This window comes from Peromyscus californicus, unplaced genomic scaffold (assembly GCF_007827085.1).
Source record: "Peromyscus californicus insignis strain IS unplaced genomic scaffold, ASM782708v3 Scaffold_7__1_contigs__length_154581171, whole genome shotgun sequence".
Taxonomy (NCBI): domain Eukaryota; kingdom Metazoa; phylum Chordata; class Mammalia; order Rodentia; family Cricetidae; genus Peromyscus; species Peromyscus californicus.
In genome coordinates this window covers 101,544,900-101,561,369 of record NW_026294595.1, presented here as the reverse complement: position 1 = coordinate 101,561,369, position 16,470 = coordinate 101,544,900, and the positions used below count along the sequence as shown (strand labels likewise).

Genomic DNA, 16,470 nt, shown 5'->3' with positions numbered 1-16,470 from the left:
CACAGAGACACTTCCAGAAGAATATGGTCAATAGTTACATTAGCATTTTGTGATTATAGCAAATATTTGAAGTAGTCAACATATAAAAAGGCTTTGTTTTAACTCATTATTTTGGAGGTTCCAGGCCATGACAGGTTGGCCCTGCTGCATGGACTAACTTAAGGTAGGTGGACATAGATAACAACCCAGAAGGTCCTGGTTCTTCCTCTGTGTCCTAGAGCCACGTGCACGAGTAGCCTAGAGGGAAAATGCTAACTGTTTGGGATGTTTCTAAATTCTTTGGGGGGGGGGGGGACATGGAGGGATATTGAGTAGGTAAAATAAGGAACGCTGGAAACAATATCCTTCATCAGTTGGCCTTGCTGCACGGGCCTGGAGGGCCAGGACACCATGCCAGGAGCACACAGCGGCTGAAAACCCCTCACTTCATGGCTAGGGACTGACTGACAGGGAGAGGCATATAGTGACCCACAGCAGGCCCGGATAAAAACTCAGGGGAGATCATTTTTCCTCCATCACCCACAGCCATGAATAAGTAGGTAGCCTGGGGGGGGGGGCGGGGAGTGTGTTTGAAAAATCTTGAGAGGGAAAGGATACTCTAGGAGAGAAATAAGGCCCACAGCAGCACTAGTATCCCTTACAGCCCTCTGCACGGAACTCACCTCAGCACTCATCTTGGTCTCTTCCGTTGGTGCTGTGAAGGTAGAAGGAGGTTCAGGACCCGGGGGGGACACTGGCACAACCTCTCTATGAATTCTGTTTTCACACTTAGCTTCAGGTGTCAACGCTGTAAGAGGGAACCGGGAGGCGGGGACTGTTGTGTGACAGGCAGACACAGACATCGACTCACCTCCAGAAGGGAGCCCTGGGTAGACCGAGGGACAACTGTACCCGTGTCCAAGCTGGTGAGTCAGCAAGTTTACAGCTGGGGTCGCTAACAGGGCGTGGCAAAAGAGGGGTCACTTACAAGGAGCGGGGGGTGCTCAACAGCGCAGGGGCAGACTCCAGGAACGCGCGAGCCTGGCGCTCTCCACGCCGCCTGCGGTGGACAGTGAGTGCAGTGAAGAATTCCTTTTTGCAGCCTGGCTGGTCAGTCTTCACCCCTTGCCACCGTTTTCTACTTTTTTTTTTTTAACTCCAAGTTCCTGTTTTCCCCCCACATTGGAGCATTTCTGTTTGCCTTGTCACCCTTTTCTCCTTTCTTGGAAGAAATGTTGCAATTTGGAGAACATGCCTTGGAGCAGGAACATAACTGAGGAACTGCCTAGATCAGATTTGTCTGTGGCCAGTCTGTAGGGCATTTTCTTAATTATGGCTAATTGCTATAGGAGGCGCCAGCCCACTGTGGGCAGCGCCATCCCTAGGCAGGTGGCCCTAGGCTGCGGAAGAAAGGCAGCTGAGGAGGGCGGAGGAAGCAAGCCAGGAAACTGCCTCCCTGCCCAGCTTCAGTGCCCGGTGAGGCTTCTTCTGCCTGAAGTTCCTGCCTTGACTTCCCTTAATGACTGACTCTAACCTGTAAGCCAGATAGATCCACCCCTCCACCAAGTGGCTTTTTGTTGGAGACCGACTCCGGACAGCTATGTCCTGGACTTTGTCAAGCCTTGACAAGAACTTCCTGACCTAACTGCAGGAGATGTGACTAGATAAGACCTTCCTGGCCTAAGTGCAGGAGATGGCGATTAGGTAAACTTTCTGGAGCCTGTCAACTGCAGGGGGCCCGGGATCAAAGCGACCTCGCCCCTGACCCCCTCCTTAGGAATTTTCTCTCTCCCTGCTTCCCCTGCTCCCCTCCCTACCTGAAGCCCTGCTTATAAGCCTCAATGCCCAGTCAATAAACGAGACCTTGACGCGACTCAGACTGACTCTGTCTTCTCTTATTGCGCCTGGTCTCCTTTCTCTCTCGCCCCCATTGATCTTTCAGGAGGTGCCGCCTCGGGTCTCCCCAATAACCTGGCCCGCGGGACGGGCAAGTGGCGCCCGAACGTGGGGCCCGAGGCACGGTGACCTGCCGGACGACGGACAACAGAAGGGGCCCCCCCGGAGAGGATCAGGGTAGAGACGCCCTGACTGCATCACTCGTGCAACGTGGGAGAGTCTTGAGGTAAATATGTCGTCCCATCGATCATGGGCAAAAAATTTATCTAAAGAGGCTGTTTTTCTAAAGGAGATGAAAGGTAATCTTAGGGAGAGAGGAATAAGAGTTAAAAAAAAAAAAAAGGATTTGATAAAATTCTTCCAATATGTGGAGGAGAAATGTCCCTGGTTAGTGATTAATGGACCAGGAATTCACCCTCTGACTTGGAACAAGGTTGGAAAAGATATTAACAAATTACTCAGAGATGGGGAAAATGTCCCCGACGCCTTTTTTAGTTTTTATGGTGTGATTAGAGATGTTTTACCGGTAAGAGCGCTCTCTGTCTTGTCTGTGTCTCTCTGTCTTGTTACTTTTGTTTTGTACTTTGCAGGCTTGATTTGTACTTTGCAGGCTCTCACTGGGACAGACGTGTCCGGACAGTGAACCTGGCGGCAAAGGGAGACGTCCCAGAGCCCTAAGGCCACCTCAGAGGTGACCATTTGGTTTAGGAGCATCTTTGGGTATCTTCCCCCACGGTGGGAGGAAGTGCCACTTTGTATTTTGTCCCGGGAATTTGTCAGAGCCATTTTGTGGGTTTCTTGTGTGTGTTTTGTTGTGATCATTGTTACTTTACTCTCTCCTTCTCTTCCAAAAAAAAAAAAAAAAAAAAAAAAAAAAAAAGGTGCATGTCTGACAGGGATGTGGAAGCCCCTGATGTCTGTTTGATTAAGGACAGAGATCCTCGAGTCTGCATTGTTTTTGATGTGATTGAGCCTGGAGGGTTACCCCCCGCCAGAGCACATCAGGCTGTCATTGTTCTTGGAGCTTTGTTGGTTGTCTCGTTGGGGCAAAGTTTTCTTCCGTGTGCCCTTGGTCTTATGTGTAATATGTTAACTGTTCTCATTGTTGACTTGACCATGACGGACGCTATGGGACAGTTCCCTTCTTCTCCACTAGACCTTTGCCTAGCCCACTGGAAGGATGTTTGAGCCACAATAGAGGGAACTGGGTCCCCCACCCCCACTCCCCGATTGAACTGAGATAAACAGGTAGCTCCTGCCAGGTGTGGCTTGCATACTGTAAGAGGGACTTGCTGGCTGTGAATGAGGCCGTCGTCTCAGTGCTGATGCTCCGGTTCTTGGATTGTCTCTGTAAATGTTATTTGTTTCTGTCTACTAACCTCCCTTATTTTCCTAAAGGAAGAGGAGGAAAGAGAGGCATAACTAAGGCCACCTCCGTCCCTTCTTAGCTCTCTTGCTATCAGGACTGCAGCCAGCAGGCCGCTCTCACGAGGGTGGGGGTGCGCGCTCTTCTTACAGGCGGGCAAAGACAGGAGCTCTGGACAGGGCAATGGGGACTGCCTGCAATTGACAAAAACTGTGTGAACACTGAACAGATAATCTGACTTTAGTCAGAGGAGTTAACAAAAACTTTTTTTCAGGAACACTGGCAGCCAAGGACACGCTCTATGCCCACTGCTCCCCCTCCCTCCCTTTACTGTGATAATAACTTCAAGGTCTCTTCTGCCGGCCAGCAGCTTCTCTTGTTAACCCTTCTCTGTCCTGGTATTGCTTAAAAAGAAATGTTAAATTATCAGTTCAAGATACTGGGAAAATTATGCTTTTGTTTCCACAGGAAAAATAAAAATTTACATGGTGTGAAACCTCAATAACCCCCCTTCCTCTATCCCCTACAGACAAAGAGGAGCCTAAACCAAGATTCCTAAGTGTAGATAAGAAGTTAGACCCCTTTTTTCCCAGGTGGCTTTATCAGCTACAGAAACTTAAAAACACAGAGTCCGAATATATGACCATCTGACAGAGGCTAAGTGGTCATAAAACATCCCAAACTTCTCGAACCCCGGAGACAGCTCGTAAAACTCCTAGACACGGTTGTTTAACAAACAAGAAATAAAGATAACATACTGATATGAACCAGAAAGAATGGAGGCAGGCTGTGAGAGATGAATTATGTGGTCTGTGCCTTTAAGAACTAGCCTCACAAAGAAAGGGCGCGCTCCTTCCAATCTCCCTGCTGTTCGTGAGAGATTTGGAACGAGCCCCCTGCCGTGGCTTGTAAACTTTGACTTCATTTGAATGAACCTTGCTTTTTGCATTCTGTACCTAAGTCTCTAGGTGGCTTCTTTGGGGCGATCTGGGTATAGCAATGGGTTTTGGTCATTTGAGTTCAATGGGTTACAAATACTTGCCATCATTTAAGAGAATTGGTTTCAAATTATTGTTGGTTAAGATAAAATATAATGCTTTTATAAAAATACGAAGGCTTGAGATATGAGGATAAAAGTTTAAATAAATGATTTTTTTCTGGTTTGAAAAAACAGTTTAAGATATAAAAATTTAAAGGCTTAAGCGTGTCATGAGGGTTTAAATATATGATATTTTGGGTCTAAATAAATAGTTTGAGATATAAGAATATAGAACTTTAAAGTTTAACTTTAAAGTTTAAATTATAAGATTTAAATAAAATTTATATAGGATATAAGATATAAAGGTTTTAGATATAAAAATAAAGAAATGTTTTAAAAAATATGTAACATGCAAGTTATTAGAATACGTAAAAGCAAGGTATAAAGGTCTGAGGATGAAAAGGTTTAAATAATGATTTTAAAAAAAATGACTTGAGATATAAAAAAAAAAATGATGAAACATGTTTCAGATTTCTTTGTCTTGCTATTCTGCTGTTACATTGAGACTCCAAAGGGTCATAGTTGTAAAAATGTCTGTCTACTCTACAGGTATGAATGAAAAATGTGGCCACATGTATGTTTGGTTTTGAATGTCTGAGTTTGCATGTCCTTTATGCTAAGGAATACAAGTTAATACTAGTCATCTGGCTATTCAGATACTAGTTTAAAGCATAAACTGTTCTATTTTAATAAAAAAAAACTGAGAGGTATATTTAACTAATATATCTATAGGTGAACAAATTGACCTGGCTATTGTTACCAAACTTAGAGATATTTTCAAGATTGGGCCTAGATTTGTTTGGCTCAGATACATTTAATAGATAATGGTCCTCAAACTTGTCAAGATCTGATAAATATGGCATTTACATTATTTGGATAAAAAGCTTACTATAGCAAACAGAGACTCCAAGCTCCCCAGCTCCTAGCAATGACTCCCAAGGTCTCCAAAGAAGATATGGAGCAATGACAAAAAGATGCCACCTGAATTGCAGACAACACCGACCACTGGGCAAGATGCTCTGACTCAACACCTGCTGCCAGGGATTTGGCCTATGAGACACTGACAAGATAAGGTCAGTTTTTACCAAGTTGCTCCTCAACAGGGAAAATTTAACATTATGGGCCCAGCAGCCAAGACTGATGCTGTCCTGACACCTGTCCTGCCAACACTATGAAGACTATAGGAGCCTGGGATGATGGCAGTCTGGGTAATAGATAGTCTCTGTTGTTGTTGTTGTTGTTGTTTTTTTTTTTTAATTAGATTTAAAAGTCTGCACTCAGGTAAAGTTTATTCTTCTCAGATCTTTGATGACATTGATGACTGGACTAGCCATAGCTTTCTCAGCTTAGTAATTGATTGATCAATGGATTAATTAATTAAAGCTAATAAGTCTCTTTAAAAAAAAAAGGTAAACAGGTTCTAAATATAGACTTACAGATGCTTTTTATTGGGCCAAGGAAAATTCAGTCCAATCTATTCTTGGCTCTCTAGATAGAAAAGACACTATGGATTTCAGGGCAAATTGATAATACTACAATTGCTAAGACTATGGGTCTAAAAGTTCCAAATAAGTTCGTAAGTTTTAACTCCTGTTCCTAGTTTATATCTATCTCAACAGGTTTCCACTTGGCTGACAGATACATCCAAGCATCATTTGCTGGTGACAACCTACTGCAAATGACTGAGCCCTGAACTTGCTGAAAGCTGATATGGACCAATTCAGCCGATATGCATACCATCTCTTCAGCTGGTCAATAAAACGTTCCCTCTTGTCTTTGACTAACATTCTGGCTTTCCAGGGCCTTGACAACAACGTCCCAATGTCAGCAGGAAGTAATTATAGAAGAGAAAACATCGCCCTTGTTTCCCGCCCCCCTGGAATGTTAGATCAAAAGGGAATTTCTTGTCATAGGGAACCTGAGATAAAGTTCCAGGTTCCTTGAGGATAAGGAACTCTGTCAGCCATCACAAGGCTTTTGTCCCTTGTGCTTCTGCTAATTACTGTTGGCTCTTATATCACTGATGTCTTAACTAAATGATGATTCATGTCTGGGTACCACTAAACTGAGGATGCTAGAATTCCAATATCCACCTCTGAACCCATGACACACTTGCAGATGGCAAAAACTAAATAAGGGAAAGCTCGCTTTGCCATTGATAATGGGAAAACTCTTATGTTCTGGTCCAATTAGTCTCCGATATGGAATTCTTTGAGCAGAGAGGCAGATACACTCGAGAACCTGTGTCTATGACTATTGCCCTATTGTTAGGTATTGGGGGCATCACTGCAGGAATTGGTACAGGAACTACTGCCCTCGTGCAGAGTAACCACCTTATGCAGTTACAAATGGCTATGACTACTGACCTAGAGGCCATAGAAAGATCCATTTCTGCTCTGGAGAAATCTTTTTAAAGGAGGGGGGATTATGTGCAGCCTTTAAGAAAGAATGCTGCTTTTATGCTGACCATACTGGTATTGTCAGGGAATTGATGGAAAAATTAAGGAAAAGGCTAGCCCAAAGAAAAAGGGAGTTTGAAAACCAGCACGGGTGGTTTGAAAATTGGCTGCAAGGGTCCCCCTGGCTCTCCACCTTGCTACCTACCATTCTAGCCCCCTTAGTTGTTTTTCTCCTTCTCATTACCTTTGGTCCCTGGGCCTTTCAGCAGTTGACTCAGTTTATCAAAAATTAGATTGATTCGGCCTCACCACGACACATCTCGATTCATTATCAGAGAGTAGATTCCGAGGAGGCCAGCCAGGAGCCCCATCAAGGACTCAGATTCAGTGTCCTAAGGCCCTAACGTCCCCACGGTCTTGCTAGAGGGTACCCAATGACGGGAATAGTACAGGGCTCACGCCGGAGACAACAGCGTACAGAGGTCGTCGAGACCGGCTCAACATGGCACGCTGCCGAGCGTGGGAAGCCCCCTGTGTAGCCTAAGACAGGGACTCTCTCGGACCCTAGCCACCCCGATCACAATGGACTTGGTCCATTTTTGAGAAAAGGGGAGGAACTGTTGGAGACCGACTCCGGACAGCTATGTCCTGGACTTTGTCAAGCCTTGACAAGAACTTCCTGACCTAACTGCAGGAGATGTGACTAGATAAGACCTTCCTGGCCTAAGTGCAGGAGATGGCGATTAGGTAAACTTTCTGGAGCCTGTCAACTGCAGGGGGCCCGGGATCAAAGCGACCTCGCCCCTGACCCCCTCCTTAGGAATTTTCTCTCTCCCTGCTTCCCCTGCTCCCCTCCCTACCTGAAGCCCTGCTTATAAGCCTCAATGCCCAGTCAATAAACGAGACCTTGACGCGACTCAGACTGACTCTGTCTTCTCTTATTGCGCCTGGTCTCCTTTCTCTCTCGCCCCCATTGATCTTTCAGGAGGTGCCTCCTCGGGTCTCCCCAATAACCTGGCCCGCGGGACGGGTCAGCTTTTGGTCACATTTACCGCAGCAGAGAGGCTGACTAGGACAGCTAGCCTACGTGACCCCATTTTCCCCACTTCTTCTTCATCATTGGTCCCATTTCCCTCAAATGCCACCACCACCTTTTGCCCTCCAGGAACGGTACACAGGTATCTTCTCCAGGGCTGCTGGAGGGCACCTTCCTTGGGATGTCATCTCAGCAAATGTCTAGAGAGGGACATTTGTGAATCTGCATGGTCTATGTCCTATCCTGGATAAGAAGCTAGAGACACATAGTCTCTATGGGGATGATGTAGTTCCCCAGGTTCCAGCTCACAGTTGTTGTTGTTGTTTTAAAGATTTATTATTTATTACGTATACAGTGTTCTGTTTGCATGTATCCCTGCAGGCCAGAAGAGGGAGCCAGATCTCATTACAGATGGTTGTGAGCCACCATGTGGGTGCTGGGAGTTGAACTCATGACCTCTGGAAGAGCAGTCAGTGTTCTTAACCTCTGAGCCATCTCTCCAGCCCAGGAGCTCACACTTTTTAATCTAGCTTACTTTTATAGAGACAAGCGAAGCTGACTCCCCACGGGACCTGAATTTTCTGCGTAAGAGAACTGTTCAACAGTCTTTCCGGACACTTTACATTAAGGCAAAAGGAAGAGCCAGACCGGAGACCGGGGGTCACAGGCAGAGGGAGGAAGCAGAAAAGGAAATCGATGTGACAGCAGCGCTAGCTTCAGTAGACTCCTCAGCCAGCATGCTAGCTGTGTATTCTTGATACCGAACCCCTAGAACAGAGGGGAGCTGTGGACCAGTTTCTTCCACCAGGCCCCTTAGACGGTGCACCATTGATCTGGTGCCAGCCTTAGGGAAACACTAGGGTTGTGCGGAGAATCCTGCAAAGATTAGCTTTTTGTGTTCGTTGTTTAGACCTGCTAGATGTGTTACTCTGTGACAGGACAGCTGGATAACCAGAGGCTGAGAAGGGAGGCAAGGGTATTTATTCTGTGGCACTCTATACATTGCCCCAGCCCTGGGATCTGATTCTCTTTGAGTAAGTGTAGTGATAATAATCACGAGTAACTGAAATAATAACTCCCATGAAAACAGAAACTCTGGGACTAGAGAGACGCCTCAGCAGTTAAGAGCACTGACTGCATTCCCAGCATCCACATGGTGGTTGACAACTACGTGTAACTCCAGTTCCAGGGAAGCCAATGCCCTCTTCTGGCATCTGTGGTATACAGACAAACATGAGGCAAACACCCATACACAAAAAATAAAAGTAAATGAATAAATCTTAAAAAAAACAAAAACAAAAAACCCAAACCAAAAAACTCAAACTTTACTTGAGGCAACCCCAAGAATGCCTTGGGAAGACCACGTGACTACCTGGGCCTGTGCAAAGAACACATTGTTTTCAGTAATGTCCTCCTTTCTCCTCAGGACACGTTATCTGTCCTTTGTGATCTTCTAACTGTGGCTATGAGGCAAAGCCGTAAAGACAGAGTGTGAGGAAGGGGTAATACCCCCCACCCCCACTCCCCTCACCCTACCACCCCCCCCAGCTAAGATAGCAGAACCTCAAGCCACAGTCATATAAACACAGTGAGAAACACAGTACGTCAGCAGAGAAGGACAAAGCACTTGGTAAGTAATGTGGAGACAAACTTTTAGAGAAAAATGAAGCCATTAGAATCTAAAGAGAATTGGCTTTTCTTTTCATGATGATGAGAATCATCCCGTGAACGCTCACTAAGTGCCCAACATCAGGACCTCTCTCTGAACGTCACACTGAAAGCTGTAAGACGGTATACATCCATGTCTGATCATCTACATAATCCTTGAAATAAAAAAAAACACTGACCAAATTTAAATCTTATTTTTGTAGGATAAGGTCTTTGATGTTTTAAGATCTATTAAAATCAGATTATCCCAGATTTTGTCAAATATTGGCAGGAAAATGGAGAGAAGGAGAGAGAAGAATGTGATGGGTAAAGAGGGGGCTGTGTCAATCAGCTTTCTATTACTGTGACAAAACGCCACACTGTGTATGTTGTCAAGCCACACAAGTGCCATCGAGCACAGGTTTGATGCTATCATCATGGTCAAGAACTACTCTCTATGAGAGAAGAATCTATTTACAACAAAAAATTGAAAAAAACTACTCTTTCTTTTTTTGGTTTTTCGAGACAGGGTTTCTCTGTGTCCTTTTGATGCCTGTCTTGGATCTCGATCTGTAGACCAGGCTGGCCTCGAACTCACAGAGATCTTCCTGCCTCTGCCTCCCAAGTGCTGGGATTAAAGGCATGTGCCACCACCACCCGGCAAAAACTACTCTTATAGAAATATAATAGTTTTATTACAAAAAAAGCAAAGAATTTTCATATTTTCCTATCATTCCTTGGCATTAACCATCAAATTAGTATATCTTTAGATCATATTGTGTTAGGATATTTGATTTTAAAACTGTTGTTCAGTTGCTGACTTGAACTTCATTTTTAAAAAATCATCCAGTGAGTTTTGTCTGGGAGTCAGGACAGAATTTCCCATGTATCCTTGCAAAGTGGTGTTCTCAGCATAAACAATTATAAAAATCAAAATATCTAGCAGCTCTGAAAAGCACTGAAGATGCTCTATGTATCAAATTTCAGTGAAGTATGAAAAATGTAAAACAATCACATCTATCTCATTAGTATGCAAATTTGCTTTACACTTTAATAAGTAGCAAAATTAAGTGCATATCAAGGAATTATTTTTGTTTTTTTTCAATGTCTAGTCCATTTGTATTTGACAAAGATAGGATTTTTCTATGTAGCCCTTGCTGTCCTGGAACTCATTCTGTAGATCTGGCTGGCTTCGAACTCACAGAGATCTGTCTGCCTCTGCCTCCCAAGTGCTGAGATTAAAGGCATGTGCTACTACCGGCTAAAAAAAATCTTAATTATTTTTAGAGATCTCCAGCAAAGGATTGGGGAGACGGCTCAGAGGTTAAAGGATATGCTCACACCCAAAACACCAAGATCTACAGTTAAAACATATTTTCTTTCTTTCTTTTTTTTTTAAATTTTATTTTATTTTATTTTTTTATTTTCAGAGCTAAGGACCGAACCCAGAGCCTTGCACATGCTAGGCAAGTGCTCTACCACTGAGCTAAATCCCCAAACCCATTTTTTAAAAAAAGATTTATTTATTTATAATATATACAGTATTCTGCCTGTATGTGTCCCTGCAGGCCAGAAGAGGGCACCAGACCTCATTACAGAGGGTTTTGAACTTGTGTTGCTGCTTTTACTAAAGAAAGAAAATGTGAGGCTGGAGAGCTGGCTCAGTGGTTAAGAGCACTTGCTACTCTTGCAGAGGACCAGAGTTCAATTCCCAGCACCCATGTCGGGGAGTTCACAAATGTCTGTAACTCCAACTGCAAGGGACCTGCCACCTTGTTCACCTTGTTCTGGTATCCTCAGGCGTGTGCATATGCAAACACACACACACACACACACACACACACACACACACACACACACACAAATAATAAATCTTTAAAAAGCAAACAAACACAAAATGTTTAGCCTATCTTTGAGAACCACCATACTGCAGGGGCACACAGAGACAATGGATCCTTTGGTGATGGTGTTTGGCCAATGAAGAATCACCAAATGAGGGTGAAGAAAGGAAGACAGGCTGGGTTACTTATGCCTCACCTGCACAGTTCTACACAGAGCTGCTGTGGGATGTTCTGTATGGCAAATGTGTTGCTCTGATTGGTTAGTAAATAAAACACTGATTGGCCAGTAGCCAGGCAGGAGGAAGTATAGGCGGGACAAGGAGGAGAAGAATTCTGGGAAGTGGAAGGCTGAGTCAGAGACACTGCCAGCCGCTGCCATGACAAGCAGCATGTGAAGATGCCGGTAAGCCACGAGCCACGTGGCAAGGTATAGATTTATAGAAATGGATTAATTTAAGATATAAGAACAGTTAGCAAGAAGCCTGGCACAGCCATACAGTTTGTAAGCAATATAAGTGTTAGTTTTTTGGCTGCGCTGTGTTCTTACCCTGCACGGAATGTCACAAAACACGACAGAATCCACTAATAAGAGTTTTATTAAAGATAAAGGGACAGAGAGTGAACAGGCCTGCGGGAAACATGTGTGTGGAGAAGAAGGAAGAAGAAGAAGAAGGAACCGGGAACATGGCGCCGGATTTTAAAGGCTGGGCGTGGACAGATCAACGTCACTACTACACGCAAGGGCGTAGATCACATGGCCACATTGCACGCCTACGTAGCCTGTGGAATGTCACGGATCTTGGTCACGCGAGATGCCCTGACCCAGAAATGGCTATCCTGACCTGGAACTGGCTAGGTGGAAGTGTCCGTCGGGCATATGCAAACACACCCGACCGTGGGGGCTTGTTGTAAACCTTTCAATAAGTCTCTGTGTTTACTTGGTTGGGTCTGAGCGGCTGTGGGACTGGCGGGTGACAGAGATTTGTCCTGACTGTGGGGTAGGCAGGAAAACTCAAGCTACACAGAGCTCATCAGCAAAGCTGCATTTGGCTACCACAGACACTACAACCCTGGAGCAGGCATCGGAAGCTCCAGCTACACTCTGCCATACGCTATCTGCATACCCCACCCAGCCTTGATCCGAGAGTCCTCCCTACACCTCAGAGTGGCGACTGTAATCACCTGAAGTTCATCCTCGGCTGCCTCTCTTCCACTCACGGATCTCCTCAACTCTGCCTGTTTTTCCACAGTGAAGATCAACAACAATTCACTTCCTTTTGTTCCATCTTGTTCTTTGTCTTATCGGGATTTGTGTGTGTGAGTTTTGCTTTTGAGCTAGGGTCTCACTTCGTAGCCCAGGCTGGCACGAAACTCATTCTGCAGCCTAGGCTGGCCTCCAACTCTCAGCAACCCTCCTGCCTCAGCCATGTTTTATAATGAGACCTATAGAGTAAAATATATTGACAATACAGGAAAGTCTGGATTACACACACCAAAATATTAACAGCAATTATGTCCCTGAGTCCCAGAAGTCTCAGATAATTTCTTAGTTCTAAAAGTTCAAGTGTAGTTAGTCATTAATATTTCTTCCCTCCCTCCCTTCTTCACTTTTTTTTTTCTCCTCGAGACAGGATTTCTCTGTGTAGTTTTGCGCCTTTCCTGGAACTCACTTTGTAGATCAGTCTGGCCTCGAACTCACATAGATCCGCCTGCTCTGCCTCCCAAGTGCTGGGATTAAAGGCGTGCGCCACCGCTGCCCAGGTCCTTTTTTACTTTTTTTTTTTTTTTTTTTTGGTTTTTCGAGACAGGGTTTCTCTGTGTAGCTTTGCGCCTTTCCTGGAACTCACTTGGTAGCCCAGGCTGGCCTCGAACTCACAGAGATCCGCCTGGCTCTGCCTCCCGAGTGCTGGGATTAAAGGCGTGCGCCACCACCGCCCGGCCCCTTTTTTACCTTTTTTTTTTTTTTGTTTTGTTTTTTTGTTTTTGTTTTTGTTTTTTTCGAGACAGGGTTTCTCTGTGTAGCTTTGTGCCTTTCCTGGAACTCGCTTTGGAGACCAGACTGGCCTTTTATTTTTTTAAGGTTATTTTCAAGATAGGATTTCTTGTGTCCTGGCTGTCCTGGAACTCACTCCGTAGACCAGGCTAGTTTCAAACTCACAGAGATCACCTGCCTCTGCCTCCCAAGTGCTGGGATTAAAGTCCTGTGCCACCACTGTCTGGCAATCATTCATATTTCTTAGTTTTCTGGCTATTGATAATACTTTGTCTCCTATTAGACTTCGATGTGTGTTGTTCTGGAATGTACAATGTAAGAAATGTATCTGCATATTTATTAATACAAACTTTTACAATAAAATGAGCTCTAGTATTCTAGTTCAATAATTTCAAAAACTTCTTGGAAGTAATATGGAAATTTCATTAACTATGGCAGGAACTTTGCAGTACAATATTGTTTGCTTTGTATATTATGAGTGCTAATAATAAATCTTATGTTGGAAATCCTGTTGCCTTACATAGCCATCCTACCAAACAAGCATTATCCTTAGCCCTACTTCGACAAATGAGGAAACGGACAGGAAGAGGTGAGCTAATGTGCCCCAAATCTAATGGCAGCTGTAAGGAAAACTGCATAAGTATAACATTTTCTTTCTTTTTTTTTTTTTTTTTTTTTTTCCGAGACTGGGTTTTTTTCGTAACAGTCCTGGAACGCACTCTGTAGAACTAGAACTAGAGATCTGCCTGCCTCTGCCTCCTGAATTCTGGGATTAAAGGGTGTGCCACCACCGGCTTTAGTTCTGGTTTTTTTTTTTTTTTTTTTTTTTTTTTTAAGTAGGAGATAACCTCAGCCTTATTTCTGAGTTTTTCAGATAGCACGCAGCCTACAGTGAAATCCTCACAGCATCTTGCAACACTTATTTTTTCTTCAGTTTCCAAATAATAAAGTGCAGCTAGGAGAGAGTAAAGGACACTCTTGGAGCAGATGGTCACCCATCACTCAAAATTCCAGGGCAGAGTTCAAAGTCTCCATTCCGGAGATGAAACGGGTTAACCACGGGCTCAGGCTCAGTCCGGTGGATTAACACCGCGCGATGCAGCCACCAATCTACTACGTAAGGCCCGAAACCATCTACACTTTCAAACGAGAAGCAAATTGCATTTCTGTGTCACCGGCTGCACTCGGTAACGCCCGTCTTGCAGAGCGGAGTGTCCGGCTCGCCGCCACCGGGCCTGCGAAGGGCCGGGCAGTGAGAAGCGGGTGACCAGGATGCTCCGGGTCCCGAAGGGCGGCTCGGGGCCTCTCGACGGCCTCGGGCTCCCGCCCTCGCACTGCAGGAACTCGCGCCCAGCCCCGCGCCCCTCCCCGGCCTGCGCTCACCTCTCCAGGCGCCCGCCTGCGCCCGGCTCCGGCTCTCCTGCAGTGCCGCCTTCCCGCCGGTAGGGGTAGCGGGACGAGCGGCTGCTGGGATTCGATTGGCTGCCCGGATGGTGGGCGGGGCTTCTGCCGGGCGGCCTCTGCAGCTGCTGAGCTGGGCAGCACTGTTGGTTCCCGCCCCGTGGCCCATGGATGATGCAGAGGTTTTTACACGGCTTTGGTGTGGTATCTCTACTTTCTCAGCTCCCTTCGCGCCATATGGAAATGCCTGAGGCTTTTTTATTCTGGTGGTAGGTACAGTCGGGACCTTTTCTAGTTTAGTGGCCCAGGCACAATTGATCTGATACAAAAGTTTGTTTCAGTAAGAAGCAAAGATTCTAGGAAACCAGTGTTTGTGATTCCCTGCCCTCAGAGCTAGGAAACATTTTCCCAGGGATAGCCTGGTCTCTCCCTGGGAATGCCCTAGGAGTAGCCAGCCACACTGTAGAGAATCAGGGTGCTCCGTGCATAAAGTATACCGTCTAGTTTAGGGGTACTAAGGGAGAAAAGTAGGGGAGCTTTGATCTCAAGGGCTGAAGTCTGTTTCAAGATGAACAACATTCCTCCCTTCTTTACCCCATGATGACGCTAATAATGTTTTCTTGGTTGCAAAAAGAAATCAAGCCTTTATTTCCAGGTGGTGTTTTTTTTGTTTGTTTCCCGAGAAGAGATAAACAAAAGGTCTTCACTCCAGATAGGGCACCGAGTACAATTACAAGTGTAACTTGGAGTCTGACCACTTCTTACCTCATTTCCATCATCTGCCACCTGAGAAGTTAAAACTGTCCCCTCCCTGATCTCCCTGCAGTCTTTCACCTATACAGCAGCCAGAGTGACCTTAAAAATAATAACTGAGCTAGAGAGATGGCTCAGCAGTTAAGAGCACTGGCTGCTCTTCCAGAGGACCCCGGTTCATCAAGGACATGGCAGCTCACACCTGCCTTTAACTCCAGTTCCAGGGGATCCAACACCCCCCCCCCCCCACATATATGCAGGCAAAACAATATACATAAAATGAAAATAAGCATAGAAAAAATTAATTAAAAGATAATAATTTCTGGACATGGTGGTATAGACTAATCCTGGCACTTGGGAGGCAAAGGAGATCAAGGGCAGTCCATGCTGGATAAAACCGTCTCAAAATAAAGGCTAGGACCAAGGAAGGAAAGATGGGTAGATTCCCATGGGTCGGCCAGGCAGCCTGTCAGTGAGCTCCAGGTTCAGTGAGAGACCATTTTGTCCCAAAAAACAAGATGGAGGGCCTAGAGCGATGGCTCAGCCAATAAGAGTTCTTGTTGCTCCTACAGAGGCCCTGGGTTCGAGTCGCAGCACTCACCGGCAGCTCACTACCATCTGTTCTTTAACTCCAGCTCCAGGGGAGCCAGCACCTCATCCGACCTCTGCTGGCACCAAGCACATATGTGTGAATAAATCATATTCTTTTTTGTTTGTTTTTTTTTGAGACAGGGTTTTTCTGTGTATCCCTGACTGTCCTGGAACTCACTCAGTAGACCAGGCAGGTCTCAAACTCAGAGATCACTTGCCTCTGCCTCTTGAGTGCTGAGATTAAAGGCCTGCGCCACTGTTATGGAACAGTCTTTTTGTACACTGTGAAGATGTATTGCTCTCATTGGTTTAATAAAGAGCTGATGGCCAACAGCTAGGCAGGAAGAGGTTAAGTGGGACTTGCCAACGGGGAAAAAGCTCATGGATGAAGAAGGGCAGAGTTGCCAGGATATGTGGGGAGAAGATGAACAAGCCATACTGAAGAAAGGTACCACTATACAGATAAGAAATATGGGTTAATTTAAGAGGCAAGAGCTAATTAGTAAAAAGCTCAAGCTATTGGCAGAGC

At 45.3% G+C, this 16,470-nt stretch overlaps 1 protein-coding gene and 1 long non-coding RNA gene across 3 annotated transcripts in view; one reads left to right on the top strand and one right to left on the bottom strand.

Annotated features, from left to right (window-relative positions):
* The window catches only part of Blvra (biliverdin reductase A), a 31,213-nt gene extending 16,565 nt beyond the window's left edge, over positions 1 to 14,648 (bottom strand). Inside the window, exons 1-3 of one of the 2 annotated variants that reach the window (XM_052724086.1) lie at positions 14,580 to 14,609; positions 968 to 1,039; positions 663 to 787 (exon numbers count right to left, since the gene is read on the bottom strand). In XM_052724086.1, coding sequence (XP_052580046.1) covers positions 663 to 674 — 12 coding nt within the window. In that variant the 5' untranslated portion in view covers positions 675 to 787; positions 968 to 1,039; positions 14,580 to 14,609. Of the gene's footprint in view, positions 1 to 662; positions 788 to 967; positions 1,040 to 14,579 lie in introns of both variants that reach the window. The other variant, XM_052724085.1, reaches the window with a different exon arrangement.
* LOC128101199 (uncharacterized) lies at positions 1,069 to 9,923 on the top strand. Its single transcript, XR_008215025.1, has 2 exons — positions 1,069 to 5,353; positions 5,900 to 9,923. It is a non-coding gene; the product is annotated as an uncharacterized LOC128101199 (long non-coding RNA).
* Positions 14,649 to 16,470: the final 1,822 nt, after the last annotated feature.